Raw genomic sequence first — 15,599 nt, forward strand, 5'->3', positions numbered from 1 at the left:
CGAGGTGTGGCCAAATAATTTTCTAAAAAAATTTTTTTTAGTTTACACAGTTTATAAATACTATAAAAGGATATGGGCTGAGAGGCTGAAAGGGGCAGGAAAAAGACTGAAAGACTTCTTGAAAGAGGTAATTTAAGTGCATCTTGAAGAATGACTATAATTTTAACAAGTGCAGGTGAAAAAAGGCTATTTCAGGTAGGTGGCATAGCAAGAGCAAATGTTCAGAGGCTGGAAAACAGGCTGTATTCAGAAAAGAGAGACTAGTCCCATTTTATAGGGACAAAGTGAGGATAGAAGATTCCCAGGTTGGAATCAGGCTTGAATAGTAATTCATAGTTCTTCAATATTCTCACATGAGAGCAGTAGTTCTTTAGGCGATGCATATGTAGAAGTGTACGGACAGTTGCCTTTGATTTTTACTTTACTAAAAGCTATTCAGGCCAATGACATTCCAAATGACTTCCATTTGGAACATTTTCTAAATGCAACTAATATCATCTATACAGGGCATGTATTGAGAGAATATCTGTTTAACTGTCTCAATTTTCATTTTAGGTTTACACTTACGTGATTTTAATGTTCTTACTTTTCCTAATTGAGGGTATGAAGAAAGGGTTACATGAAACAGAATCAAATTTCTGAAAGCAGGGATGAAGAACTTTCCCCATTATTGCCAATACATTATCTGGCCTATGAAGACCTGGATTTGAGTTCCTCCTCTCTCACTTACTAGGTGGACAACTGGGGAATCATCTTTCAGAGTTGTCTCCTCACCTGTAAGTGCTGATAACAGTGTTTGCCTTTATCTCACAGGCTTATAATGGGGTTCATACTAGACAGTGTATGTGAGGCATGCATTTTTTTCCTTTTTTGTTCTAAGGACAATAACTGCCATTGCCAAATGCATTTGTTTGGAAAAAAATTATACATACATCCCAAAACACTGATGCAACTCTTTTTGGTATCTGTGTCTTTGTCCATAAGTTTATCTTTTCATAGTTAGTCAGTGAAAAATCAAGCATTTTTCAATGCTGCTACAGTCTCCATTACTTTCTAAAGTAAATATATTAAATTTATAAAATGTTTCACATATGGCATAATTCAGCCCTTTCTGTTTATTAAAACAGTCCTCTTATTTCCCTGATTCTATCCACATCATCTCCAGATTGGAGCTCTGCCTTTTTCTTTTTTTTTACTGAAATATAGTTGACATGCAACATTATATTAGTTTCACGCATACAACATAGTGGTTTGACATCTATAAACATTAAAATTGATCACTACAGTAAGTCTGGTAATCACTTGTCACCAAAGTTATTACAATTTTACTGACTATATTCCCTAGGCTGTACATTATATCCCCGTGACTTATAACTGGAAGTTCGTCCCTCTTAATTCCTCTCATCTATTTCACCACCCTCCACCCCTCCCACCCACTCCCACCTCCACCTCTGCTCTGCTTTTGTCATTCTCTGGCTCGGAAACCAGGCTTCCCATTGCCCTCACAGAATGCGCCAGCCTATAATTCAGATGCCTCTACAACCTGGCCCTATCTAATCCCAAACGGACACTGCAAAATCCAGCCAAACTGGTCTAATTGCCTCCCAAACCTCTGTTCTCATTCTTGCCTTTATCATTCTGCCTTTCACACCATCCTTTTTTTTTTTTTTTAACGGATCACTGATTAAGGTCTTTCCAGCTCAAGTCCTAACTCCTCCAAAAATACTTTTAATTCTAGCCTTCCCTGACCCTCTGACTTTTGGATTACTGTCAGCCCTTATCTGCAGGTTCTACACCCAGAGATTCAACCAATCACGAATCAAAAATATCTGAAAAAAGTCCAGGAAGCTGCAAAAAAGCAAAACTTGAATTTGTCGCCTGCTGGCAACTATTTACATACCATTTACATTGTACTAGGTATTATGAGTAGTCTAGAGATGATTTAATGCAGGAGGATGTTAGTAGGTTATATGCAAATACTACACCATTTTATATAAGGAACTTGAGCATCTGAGGATTTTGCTACCTGAGGGTTGGGGGTGGATCCTGGAACCAATCCCCCCTCCGATACTGAGGGACGACTGTACTTGTTTAATCACAAAATTACTTTTATTCTTAACAGTTTTAAGTATGTTTGAACCACCTCCCTTATGGTTATTTTCTTAATCCTTTTGTATTTTTATAGCATCTAACAGTGAAATTAAATGAATGTTTCGAATTCCCACTGTGCCCAGTCCTTGTTCTAGCGATGGCTGAATGTGAAAAAGAAACAAGGTTTCAGGGTCATGTAATCACTTATGGAGCATGCAAAAAAATGTGGGTTCTTATTCCAAAGCCAGAAACAGAAAAAAAAATAAATAAAATCTCTTTATGTATACCCGTGCCTCCTGAACCCACTGGTTCAAAAACAGTTCATTCAGTATACTGGCTCACATGAATATGTAAGCACTGCTCGTAATAGCAAAACACTAAAAGCAAACTAAAAATCCAGTAACTAGACTGGTTCAGTAAAATATGAGACAACGGATTCTGTAACTGTTAAAAAACGAGGAAATCTTTTATGTACCAATACAAAATATCCAAGATATAATGTCCAAGATATCCAAGTCTATTTCTAGGGACAAAACTTAAGATGCAGAAGTTTGTGTCATATGCTACAATTAGCCTACACATATGCTTAGACTAGCTCTGGAAAGACCTAAAACACTGGTGACATTGGTTGCTTTTATTGAAGTGAATGGGAGACCTGGGGGACAGGGGAGATGTAACTGTATAACCTCTAGAATTCTGAATGATGCTAATGTATTATCTACCTTTTAAAATGACATTAAAAGATACCATTAAACACATTTTTTATTCAAGGCCGTGGAGTCAAGATCTTAAAGTCACATGCTTCATCATTCATTATTTTAAGATTCACAAGACAGCTGTGGTTTGTTGACTATTTAAATCTTTTAACCACATTTTTAATCATTTTTTATCATTAATAATTTTTAATACTTAATGTTTTGGCCAATCAAGCTGTTACTCATGTCACTGATTGTCAATTATTTTTGGCTATTTACTACTACACCTCTACTTTTCCACAGCATTTCCAGAATCCCCGGGCTCTCCTGTTCTCCAGAAAATAAAGTGCTGCCCTCTGCTGGCTCTCACGATACTGACAACCTGAAAATTTCCCCAGTGATTTTAGACTGGGTCTGTTGGACTAAACGTTAAAGGTGATTTTATTCATCAGTACATATATGTCCGATTGAGTACATTTTCTTTACAATTTAAACAATTTCCCACATTCAAGTTGGTTGGCCACATACAAAGAAAGTCAGATTGGGAGGGAAGAAAACAGCATCTGGTTCAGCTAGGAAAACCTGGACCTCAAACATTCAATCTCCTTGGCCTACAGAGACTACAAAATGAAGGCTTTTAGAGGTCTACAGTTCCCAAGCTCTACTTTTGTGAACACTACTACTGTAAAAAATATATACTCAAATGTTCGATACATTCCAAATTAACTGTTAAGATGCAGCAGTTTCCAATACTGGACTCACCTGACTACAGTAACACCATCCTCTGAGTACACTCACCTGCAGTGCCACCGTAGTACTTAAGTCTCCACACCCCAAGAGGCTCAATCAGACTTACAAACCCAGGTAAGATGTCCCATCTCCACACCCAAGCCAGGCTTATGAACCACAGCCGAGGGATCAGTCACCCGTATAGCCTCCCTCCCAGGACACACTACTACTCAAAACCACATGCTCAACACAACTTCCCCCTCAACAGTACAGGAGGCATCCCTTAAATTTGCAACATCTGCCTCGACAAACTCTGGGAATCCTCCCCTCCCCTGGGTTAGGTGTCCTTTAGTAAGTTGCACATGCCAACTCGTAACATAAATTTTAGGTGGGATTTGTAAATGTGTGATTTTTTTTTTTTAAAGTCACAAGTAACCCCTAACTTGAAGATGCTAGGTCACAATAAATTACTTTGTCAGCCACTGTAAGTCAATGGTTACTAACTATAAATTAGTCCTGGCATTTAATTCCTTTATCTCCAAATGTTTCATGACCTGGCAAATGACATTATTTGCTATGTGTATTGACCTGAGCACTTTCCTGTTTTTGACTCATTTCTCATGATTCTTTAAGGTACTCCTAACATTCACATCGAGGAAAGCCAGCTCAGATATTAAGTAACTTTTTAACCCCTTGCAAAGGGCAAGGTCTTCAACCATTATATATGGGACTAATTATCTAAAATCAAAACTCTTGGGAGTTCCCAGGTGGTCCAGTGGTTAGGACTGGCTGCTTTCACTGCCTTGGGCCCGGGTTCGATCCCTGGTCGGGGAACTAAGGTCCCGCAAGCCACGTGACATGGTCAAAAAAGAAAAAACGAAAAAACCTCTGACTACAAATTTTTCAGTCAAGTTTACCTCCCCAATTTCTTTTTAAAAACAAGGCAAATATAAACACTTGAAATACTGCAGTAAAAGTTGTATCATCGCATACTGAGGACATCACTCATGGGTAAAGAAGTCGTACTGAGTCCACTTCTGTTAATTTGTTTATAAAGTCTACATCTATGCATAGTCACAATATTTATAACAGGTAGTTCCCTCCTTTTTTGGGCTAAACGTCGAACGACAATGCGGACCCCAATTTATATGATTTATGAATTATCTATCCATTCAATTTCTTCCTTCAAAATGGAAGGAATATAAATGAATACCATCCTCTTAGTTAGGAGTCAAGAGCCAAGGGTGTCTTTCAGGCTTTTATTTCAGAGCGCTGACCCACGATGGAGTTCAGACCTTGTTGAAGGCAGCCACGTCCATGGACTGCACGTACTCGTCAAAAGCGGTGATCTGCTCCTCCAGCATGTCCGTTCCAACTTTATCGTCTTCAACTACACACTGTATTTGAAGTTTTTTAATTCCATACCCCACGGGAACTAGTTTCGCTGGAAAGAGCATCAAGAAAAATCTTAGTTAGAGAAGCCCTGTTGATGGACAAAGGTTGAAACTGTATGCAAACTCCAGATGCCAGTGTCAAAAGGCAAAGACTAAACTCACAAGAGCCCCAGACTAAGCCGTCTGCTTGAATGCTTCTGACGCACTCCTCTAGTTTTGCCATATCTGTCTCATCATCCCAAGGTTTCACATCTAATAAGATGGAAGACTTGGCAACAAGTGCAGGTTCTAAAAAAGAGTACGAGAAACAGCATTATGCAAATAATTATTTTTGCCCTACTTCAAGACACTTAACAAATCTTAGTTTGTTTCTAAATGGATCATCTCCTTAGCCACATAAAACTATAGAAAATGCACCTTGTGTTTGTCACACATATGCCCACTTTCTATTTTGCTGAGAAAGAGGTGTTTAGTTGTGTAACAGTTTCTTTCCCACAGAGGAATGCCACAACTGCTACCATAAAAACAGCTGCAGACCAGTAGCTGTGGAAGTTTTGAAGCTCCACTTCAACAGAAGGTTCTGAAATACTGACATATTCAACGAATGGGGAGGAAAGGAAATTACTTTGGGGATCAGTCTTTGAAAAAGATTATTCACATTATTAGGAAAACAATTAAGTTAAACACAAATTATAAAATGACCTACTTTTGGCTTTCTTTGACTCATACTGTGCAAGGCGTTCTTCTCTTAGCCTCTTGGCTTCTTCACTTTCCTGTAAAGAAAAAATTTAATATACTTCATAAAGCTGGTTGTTCCTCAGCTTAAGGCTGGTGGGTCCTCAGATTAAAGCAGACCAGCTTTATCAGAAAAAAGCAAATCCATCATGAGCTCAGCCGAAAGATGGTGATTTGATTTTATTCATCATGTAGCCAGTGAGAATTTTTAAAAGGCAGATAATAAAGTGAAGCCAGGATTCAAACCCAGGCACTTTGGCTACAGAGCCTGTGCTTAAGCACAATGATACGCACAAATGTCAACTTATGCCATTACCTCCTCATCATCAGATCCAAAGAGATCAATGTCATCATCATCTTTACTATCTGTAGCTCCACTTTCTGTGGTGTCTTCCACATTAGCAGGGCCATACTTGCCCAAAGCTTTCTTCACTCCTGGCAGGCTTGAAAAAAAATTAATCAGCTAGCTACTATTAGGTCGGTATGATGTCCCTTTTCAAACAATACATGAGAACTTGTTTTCATTACAAGTTATCAATAGACCCCTTTTGTACCAAGAATCTACCCCTCAACATTCCCAGGTAAATGCTTTTATATGTTTAGCTCCTCAGCCAACAAACATTAGTAGCATGTGAAACACTATATTCAATATGCACAAAGATTTACTTTCAGAATGAGTATTTCTGTTTGAGATTTCATTAAGTATGCTCAGTTCCGTTCCTAGTGAACTGGAGTCCACCTGCCCAAACTTCCATCCTTGATAGCAGTTTCAGAAGAATGGCAAAGGACTGAAAGAATGAGCCACCCCTCACCCCAGAGGTGGGTCCCCCAGGCCAGGGTCAGGCACACTGGCGCAGGCCAGTGTGGGGAAAAGCTGAATTGCTGTTGTTGATGAACTAAAATTCATATTTTGTGGCAAGACAAGAAAAATTTAAACATAAAAATTTTCTCTGCCTGTTTGGGCCACCTCCCTCCTCTATACTGTGTATCGTGCATCTGCATTAACCAGCCCTCCTGAGGAGATAACATTCCTTCTGAATCTTGAATCTTGGGCCATGATGACCCATGACCCACTACTCGCTTTGCACCTGTAGATCTGGATTGTATAAACTGTCAATAATACATTATTTAATGCACAACCTTGTCTCAAAAACTTATATGGGAAGTGAGAAAGTGGCATGGACATGTATACACTACCAAATGTAAAACAGCTAGTGGGAAGCAGCTCGCATAGCACAGGGAGATCAGGTGGGTGCTTTGTGTCCACTTAAAGGGGTGGGATAGGGACGGTGGGAGGGAGGAAGATGCAAGAGGGAAGAGATATGGGAACAGATGTATATGTATAACTGATTCACTTTGTTATAAAGCAAAAACTAACACACCATTGTAAAGCAATTATACTCCAATAAAGATGTTAAAAAAAACAAAACACAACACAAAAACCCAAAACAAAACAAAAACAAAACAAAAACTTATATGGACGGAGACTTCCCTGGTGGTGCAGTGGTTAAGAATCTCCCTGTAAATGCAGGGGACACGGGTTCGAGCCCTGGTCTGGGAAGATCCCACATGCCGTGGAGCAACTAAGCCCATGTACCACAACTACTGAAGCCACACAGGCCACAACTACTGAGCCCGCGAGCCACAACTACTGAAGCCCACGCACCTAGAGCCTGTGCTCCGCAACAAGAGAAGCCACGACGCTGAGAAGACTGCGCACCGCAACTAAGACCCCAACACAGCCACAAATAAATAAATTAATTTTAAAAAACCCACTTATATGCACAGAACAGTTTTCAGAGGTTTCTGATGGGCTTTTCACAGGTTATAATCCTCAGTGTGGCTTGAATAAAATTTTCTATTTCTTAGATTGACTAATTTTTTCTTCAAAATTGTCATGTTCTACTTGTTACATGAAAAAAATGGACGATTTCAGCCTCTTGGCCTTCTAAAGTCACAGAGAAATTTAGCTTACAGTATCCCCACAAAACGAAAGTAGCTTGAACCCTAACTTGTCACGTGAAAACCCTGAGTTTAAGCTTAGAAAGCATTCTATTCTTCAGATAAACACAAAGATACTTTTACCTGGCCTTTTCCTTTTCGTAAGATTTGATGTGATTATACCAACGTAGGGCATGACACAAGTCGGCAGGTGGTGGGCCGGAGACTGCTTCAAATACTGCCACATCTGCTTGTGACGGAACATACCTGACAACGATGCAAAAGTAATTACACACGCCTTTAAAAGAAAAACCACAAACACCAGCCAACGAACGACAAACGCTAGCTACGACCGTCAAATTAATTAGGGGCAATTCGCCCTCTTGTTACCGGGCTACCTAAGCAGCTTTAGTTTTCTGTAAAAAAATAAGTTCTTTAGGATCAGGGATCATTTATTTGGTTCTCCGAGCTATCCTAAGACACAACTGCTACTTAGACCTCAGAAATTGCAATCGCTAACGTGAACCTACAGGTTTACATTTGTTAACTGAGCAAAGACGCGGAAAAACCTGGTGGAGTCAAGTAAGCCGAAACAAAGCACATTTTTAACCCTTCTCCCCTCGCAGTCCCCTCGCAGTCCCCTCCCTCGGGAGAGCCCTGGGGTCGGGCTTTCTTTCCTCCAGCCGCAGCCGAGGCCGCGCCACGTGGCACCACTGCTCCCGGCCCTGCCCAGACCCCGGCCCGTCAGCTCACCCTTCGATGTAGCTCTTGTCCGCCAAGTAGTCGTTGAGCACCTGGAGGCCGGCGGGACTTTTCAGGTCTCCGAAACCCATGGCGATGGCTGATAGGGAACTGGGCGGCAGCGGAGGAAAAGAGGAGCGCAGACGGTCGCTGCCGAGCGCTGAGAGGAAAAAAGGCCCGCAACGGGGCCGGAAATGCCTTATATAGAGACGGAGGCGTTTCTCTCCGATGCCCCCAGCCACAGGTTAAAAGTAAAGTACGTTAAGATTTCTCAACGTAAAAATCCAGGGCTCTTAATTAATGGCCCACAAATTATCCGCCAAGCTTTCTTTGTGTTTGCAAATCAATTAATAAAATGGGCATTGCTTAAATTACTACCTCCGAGGTTTGCGAAGAAGACCGGAACCCCCGTTGAAGCGCCGGAAATGACGGAAAACGCTCGGCCTCGGCCGCCAGGTTACTTCCGGCGGAACTGAGGCTCCGAGCCGGCCCCCTTATCCCGCCCCCGCTTCCTCCCGGCTGCTACGCCCTCCACCCCGCCCTCTGTCAAGCTGACGGAAGTTGCCGAGCTCAATCTAAACGGGAAATTGTCGAATTGTGGTTTCTAGTCCCTCCCGGCTTTCCGTTCTTCCAGGCCCGGCTGACTGAGATAACCGAGGCCGCCATATTGAATACGAAACCCGGCCTCTGAAGGAGTCGGCGGGTTGTAGACAATTCTGCACCTCGGCGGCTCCAGGGAGAAGGTGAGGTTGTGTTTGGGTGAGAAGGCTGAGGTGCCTTGGTCCCCGGAGTGTGTTTATTGACGAGAGTGTTTTCTTTGGCCCAACCGACTCATTCTCCTCTTGTCCTTGAATGGGCGCCGCGTCCCACCCCGCCTCCTCGGGAACCCCCGAGAGCTGGCAGGTGAGGACTGTTAGCCAACGTCTCTGGTTGACGGAGCAGAGAGGAGGAGGGAGTCAGGAGGCCCTGGGGAGCACTGGCCCGAGTGCAGCGTTGTGGGTGACCTTCCCTTTGCAGGGGAATGCAGGACAGTCCCCTTCCTGGAAAGGAGGCCGTTTTGTTTCCCGGGAGAGGACCTGTCAAGTGACTTAGGCCTAAAGACTGAGTTTTTTCCCCCAATTACTACATACCTGGTATAGTGCATCTTTGTTTGGCTGCTGTGCCTTAACAACCGTCCATGCCTCTGTTGTTTTGTTTTTTGGTTTTGTCCATAGACTGCGTTGGCTCATACTACTTATCCTTTTCACTGGTGGGAAAACTGAAGAAAAAAGACACTTAAAAAGTTGGCCCAAGGTCGCACTGCAAATAACAAAGTTACGTTGTTTAAAAGTTTCGGGAATCTAATGCATGTACATGTACTGTAAAAACGTGGATCAGACACAGCTGTGCTCAAAAACGAATTGAGGGTATAGAAAATGTAACGTGAACTGTTTCTGATGAATAAACATCAAGTTGGTTTTTTGCGGGACGTCCTTTTTTCCCACTGAATTGTGTGTGCATCTTTAAGCAGGGTGTTGTAAGGCTGCCAGAGCACCTGCACTCTTTAAAACCAGGAAAGTAGAAGTGATGGCCAGAGAGTAGAGATAGAATTCATTTAACAAATAGTTGTTGAATGCCTATTATAAGCTAGAAGTGAGTCCACAAGGAAGAATTAAATGGGTGACGTGACTGGGGCGTAGTTAGGATATTTTAGTTAGGCTGGTCAAGGAAAATCTCCCTGAGAAATGCCTTTTAAGCCAAAATTTTAAGGATGAGGAGGGGCCAGAAAGATCTGAAGGAAGAGCATTCCCGTCTGAGGTCACAGCCCCTGGGAAGATGGGAGAGGCTCTGGGAGCAGTGTGGAAGCCAGGAGACCTGTTAGGGGGCTACTGTAACAGTCCAAGCAAGAGATGATGGTGGCTTGGAATAGGACAGTACCTTGGAGGGAGGGATGGATGCGGGATACCTGGTGGAGAATGTGGAGTAGTATTGTCCCTGCACCAAAAAGTGTCCGGTCTAGTTTTAGAAATGATTATTCATTAGCATTTTCCCATCTTAGAGGTGATTATTTCTGTTCTTACATGGTAACTAAATAAGTGTAAAGTGCTTATCAAAGTTTTGCAACTCTGTATTTCTTATGCTGGGGCTATGCAGTCTTCCCCTTGACGCTGGGTTTTCAACAGACAGCCTAGTCCTGGTGGATTTCCTAGCTAAAGTGGGCACCACTTTCATATTGTATTGGAGACAAACGTAATATTAAAGTTTTTACATTGTTGTATGAAATATTGTTGACTTTGATCTGTCTTTAACTTAGCAAATTCGGTTTTACCTTTATATGAATAGATTTTAATAGGACAGATGCTACTCATTCTGGAACTTGGTGGTAAGACTACAGTTGACCCTTGAGCAATGAGAGGATTAAGGGTTCCAACCCTTTGTGCAGTCGAAAATCTGTATATAACTTATAGTTGGCCTTCTGTATCCATGGTTCTGCATCTGAGGATTCAACCAATCTCACATCTTGTAGTACTGTAGTATTTACTATTGAAAAAAATTTGCCTGTAAGTGGACCTGTGCAGTTTAAACCCATATTGTTTAAGGGGCAACTCTGTTTGATGGTTCATTTTCTTAGGGGCACTGTGCTAGGTCTTCAGAAAAGGGAAATGACCAAAGTGCACCATTCCTTGTCAAGGAGCTTACAGACTAGAGATACTGAAATTGATTGCTAACTTACAGTTTAGTAGGTGGAATAATAAAGATATATATATATATATATATATATATATACACACACACACACACACACACACACATACACAGTGTGTGCTGGTAGTAAAGAGAAGGAGCACAAAGGAAGAGCCCTTTAAAACTGACTTTCAGTGGCTAGTACCGTCTAAATTGAATTCAGATATAACTGACATTTATTGAGCTCCTACTAATAACACATAACCTAAGAGGTATTGTTTTCTTTTATAGATAAAGAAACAGAAACTGTGATTTACCAAAAAGTCACTCACTAGTAGGTGACAGATGTCTGCAGATTCAGTATCACAAATTCTGAATTAATGAATTGTTTGAGTTATTGATGTCTGAATTAACGAAATTTCTGTGAAACTTATGCTTAAAACTTATATATATACTGTTTTCTACTATAAAGTTTGAAATTCTTTATGTGATACATTCTGATCACATAATTTGTTGTATTTTTAAGAGTTCCAAATGAAAAATTAGATGCTTAGCCCATATAATCAAGTGAGTAGACAGAAAGTTCAGTGCTTCGCTGATGTGATCAAGTGGATGGACAAAAAACTCTAAAAGATCAGATAACTTTTCTCTCTTTTTGCTTATGTATACCTTTAATTGGTGTTAATTTATATAATCCACTTCCGTTTATTTCAGTAATTCAGCACATCCTTTAGAGAGGGCTTCTCAACTGCAGATCTGTTGACACTTTAGATAATTCTTTATCATGGAAGATTGTCCTGAGCCTTGTAGGATCTTTAGTAGCACGCTGACCTCAACCCACTAGATGCCAATAGCTTTCCCCTAGTCACGACAACAGACAGTTTGTCCAGACGTTGCTAAATGTTCCCTGGGAAGCAAAATTATCTCTTATAGAGAACCACTGTTTTAGAGCTTACTGTGTGGCAGCCTTGGGGGTAGGTACTGAGGGTAGAAAGATTAAAGAAGTTCATAATACGGGGGGGGTGGGGTAGAACAGGCACATAAACAGATAATTGCAAATCTGTAAGATTTTCTGGACACAAGAAAATAGCACTGCAGAGTTTTTAAAGGCTTGGGCTTGTGAGCCAGCTCAGAATATCTCAGGAGCATTTAGTAATAACTGCTCAGAACGTAGAATGTTAGAATGCATTTTAGCAGGAAATGAAGGCAGAAAGGTAGGCTTTATTTTACATAGCAATTAATGATAAACTCACTGTTAATTCTTGAAATTTATTTTACTATATAGTAGTATATTAAGTTTGATCATTTGTTTATAATTAAAAACAACAAAACTGCCCTTTATATAGAATTAGAAGATTCAAATTTATGTGCTAGCTGCTCCTTCTTAGCTTCTTAATGATATACAAGTCAGTTAATCTATCTGAGATGGAGTATTCTCATCTCTAGAATTTCAGGAAAAATATCAGGACTTGTGAAATGTTCAATGAAATAATGTATATATATGAAGTGCTTTAAAACCATAAAATATTACCAAAAAGTTTGTGATTGGCATTGTTTTTCCTATGATAATATAACTTTTCTTTGTTTTATTCTTAGCAATATGTTAAGGATACCTGTAAGAAGGGCCTTAGTGAGCCTTTCTAAGTCTCCTAAAGGATGTGGTGAGTGTCTTCTTTTTGAATTTGCGTTTGTGGGTACTAGACTTTCTGTCTTTGTAAATTCATAGGTTTATGGAATGTTTCTTGAAAGACCCATAATATATCTTAAATAAAAATGGAAACAGTGACCCAACTTGAATAGAATAATTTTCAAAATACAACTTTAAACATTTTATAGAAATTATCGTGGAATAGAGAGTAGTAGGAATTGCCCATCAGTGCCAAAATGGAAAAAGCAGTCATTCTGCTTTTGAGAAGTGGTCTTCCCAGGAACATATTTTCAGTGGTATTAAAAGTTACAACTTAAACTGCTGTTAAAAGTAGACAGCCATATTCTGTTTGGTATTCAGGACTGGAAAAGCTTTCCTCTAAGTCAATAATTTAGAAGTTTGCATCTAGAGAAATAGAAGGGAATAGTACAAAATGAGGAAAAAATTTAGATGTGAAGGTTAATTAATCCATTATCCTCTGCTGTAATAACTTGAACTCTGTTAATTTCATTTTCACCTCAATATTTTTGATGGTCAGTTCGAACAACTGCCACAGCAGCAAGCAACTTGATTGAAGTATTTGTTGATGGTCAGTCTGTCATGGTGGAACCAGGAACTACCATCCTCCAAGTAGGCATTCATTTTAATTCTTTATTTTTGTGTATGTTCTGATTTAAAAAAACAAAAATAATTTATTTTCTTTATACTGTTCATTTACTTCTAAAATTTTCAAGATTCCTTGACAAATGCTCATTAAGGAACTATATATAGATAGTAAAATTATATGAAAATAAGTTTGATTTGAAATCTTGGCATTTCAGAGTGAGTGAGCTATCATTTATCAGTTTCTGACTTTCTAAGTGAACTGTGGCAGTTCTTTTGTTTCACTTCTGCCTTCAAATAAATTCCCATTTAGAAGTTTTAAGTTATCTAAAATAAATTATTAGTTAATATAGGTAAGTTTGGGGAAGAGGTAACCTTTGTTGTGAGCCTGCTTGATGCTTTTCACTTTTATGTAACCTTTCTATTTTTAATAATATTTCTAGGAATGTGTCCTACAAAGCAGGTAAATGGAGGGTAGTAGGTTCTCGAATTTATGCCCTAAATATTTAATTTCTCCAAATTCCTCCAGAACTAACAGAGTTAGTTGGTCATGGAGAAGACGTGCTTCATTCCATCATAAATTATCGCAGAGCTAAATGCTCTTTATTTATTTTAACAGTAATTTCTAGACTGTCAGGCATATACATGTAAACATAAATATATAACAAAATTATGTTCAATGTACAGTGGAGAGTATTTTGGCATGTATAGGTGGTGGTAGAAAGAGATGTCAGGAATATCTCAGGTGATCTCTGAGAAGATTTTAAAGGATGAGTAGGTTTTTATATGTGGACAAGGAAGCTTCAGGTAGTTTGGTATTGATGGAACATAAGGTATGTGTAGAAGAGGAGATAACAGGAAATCAGATTATTCTGGTAGAGAAGGTCTGGTCATTAAAGACAATCTATGCAATGTTGAAGAGCTTACAGTTTGGACCATCAAGAATATTCATGGCTACTAAGCAGTATGACAGTGACTGTAGAGGATGGTGGTTTGGAGAATAATAAGACTGGAATGAGACACAGAAAGAGTATATCTTGCATTAGTGGAGCAGGAAGTGAAAAGGCCTAAAATAGTGGCAGTGGGGATGAAAACAAGAGGGTATATTCAAGGGAGAGTGAGATGTAGATAAACAGGCCTTTAGGAATGATGAAGAGCGGAGGAGTTTTTGTGATTTCTGCCTTTGTTAGCTTATTCGGGGATGTATAGTAGGGGACAGAAACAGATTGAATTTTAACTGTCTGTAGAGTGTACACATGTGAATGCCTACTTACATCTAAAGAAGTGGAGGACTATCAGGGCTGCAGACCATCAGGGCTACAGATGAAGTTTTGAATGTAATCATATGTAAATGAGCTAGTGTGAAGGCTGGGACAGTTGACCCACTGCATCTAGCACACAGGAAGACTCCATACATTTTTTCTAAGTAGTTAAAATATTGAAAATCGATGAGATTGCTTTAGAGTGAGGGCTAAGGATGGAAGAACTAATTCTAGAGGAAATTTGAGTACATTTGTAGGCTCAGAGAAGGAGCAGGGATAATTGGTAGAGGGAACTAATATCCTTCACTAAGCAAATGGGAACTGGGAAGGGAGTGAGAGTCCTGGGTGGGGTATTTGGAGCCAAAGATAGAACCAGATTATAGTCAGCTGGATGGTGTAAAGTGGAGTCTAATCTAAAGGAGGAGGGCTAGTCAATGAGGAAGTCCAGTTATGAAACCACTGGGACAGAGTTTGAAGGAGGAGTCTTTGTAGACAATGGTTCAGAGTAGAAATGGGGAGTCAAGCCTTTAGCACAGTCTGAATATGCCTCTTTATCCAGTTTCTTCTACGTAAGGTATAGGCACAGTGAGGATCTTTAAAGAGGTAGCTTCAGACAGGGGTTGGAATCAAGAGGAAAGAAAAGGAGGGAAATCTCTTTGAGGATCAAGTTACAGATATTTGTAGGTAGGAGTAATAAGATAGGTAGGGGATGGCCTCATGTTCTTTTGTTGTTTTTTGTTTGTTTTTACTGTGTTTTAGACAAGACAAGGATGAGGTCAGGTTATTCTAGTGCAAACATTTTTTACTTTGTCTTCTAGGCTTGTGAGAAGGTTGGCATGCAGATCCCTCGATTCTGTTATCATGAAAGGTTGTCTGTTGCTGGAAACTGCAGGATGTGCCTTGTTGAAATTGAGAAAGCTCCTAAGGTACTTGATACCTAAAATTCCACACCATGCTGTAGAAGGTAGAAAACTTCAAATCTTGCAGCAGACTTTATTTAGAATCAGTATTGTTGTAGTGGAGAATCTGGTCCTGTTTACTTCTATCTATAAATTTATTTTTTGTGTGATTGATTCTCTTCATTTCAAAACTGGAA

General features: G+C 39.9%; 2 protein-coding genes and 2 non-coding genes across 5 annotated transcripts in view; 1 reads left to right on the forward strand and 3 right to left on the reverse strand.

Moving 5' to 3' along the window:
• Nucleotides 1-4,760: 4,760 nt before the first annotated feature.
• EEF1B2 (eukaryotic translation elongation factor 1 beta 2) lies at nt 4,761-8,782 on the reverse strand. Its single transcript, XM_060107004.1, has 7 exons — nt 8,705-8,782; nt 8,339-8,486; nt 7,730-7,852; nt 5,961-6,087; nt 5,616-5,682; nt 5,072-5,197; nt 4,761-4,959 (listed from the first exon to the last, which is right to left on the reverse strand). Exons 2-7 carry the CDS (start codon nt 8,416-8,418, stop codon nt 4,805-4,807), a joined length of 678 nt encoding a protein of 225 aa, XP_059962987.1. The 5' UTR covers nt 8,419-8,486; nt 8,705-8,782; the 3' UTR covers nt 4,761-4,804.
• On the reverse strand, nt 5,328-5,460 carry LOC132495527 (small nucleolar RNA SNORA41). The gene has a single exon (XR_009533260.1). It is a non-coding gene; the product is annotated as a small nucleolar RNA SNORA41 (small nucleolar RNA).
• On the reverse strand, nt 5,765-5,843 carry LOC132495525 (small nucleolar RNA SNORD51). Its single transcript, XR_009533258.1, has one exon. It is a non-coding gene; the product is annotated as a small nucleolar RNA SNORD51 (small nucleolar RNA).
• Nucleotides 8,783-8,936: 154 nt separating the features above from the next.
• The window catches only part of NDUFS1 (NADH:ubiquinone oxidoreductase core subunit S1), a 30,111-nt gene continuing 23,448 nt past the window's right edge, over nt 8,937-15,599 (forward strand). The window contains exons 1-4 of one of the 2 annotated variants that reach the window (XM_060106083.1): nt 8,937-9,069; nt 12,587-12,651; nt 13,177-13,268; nt 15,322-15,429. In XM_060106083.1, the coding sequence (XP_059962066.1) occupies nt 12,591-12,651; nt 13,177-13,268; nt 15,322-15,429 (261 nt within the window). In that variant the 5' untranslated portion in view covers nt 8,937-9,069; nt 12,587-12,590. The remainder of the gene's footprint in view (nt 9,070-12,586; nt 12,652-13,176; nt 13,269-15,321; nt 15,430-15,599) is intronic. The other variant, XM_060106082.1, reaches the window with a different exon arrangement.

Source organism: Mesoplodon densirostris, chromosome 8 (genome assembly GCF_025265405.1).
Source record: "Mesoplodon densirostris isolate mMesDen1 chromosome 8, mMesDen1 primary haplotype, whole genome shotgun sequence".
NCBI lineage: Eukaryota > Metazoa > Chordata > Mammalia > Artiodactyla > Ziphiidae > Mesoplodon > Mesoplodon densirostris.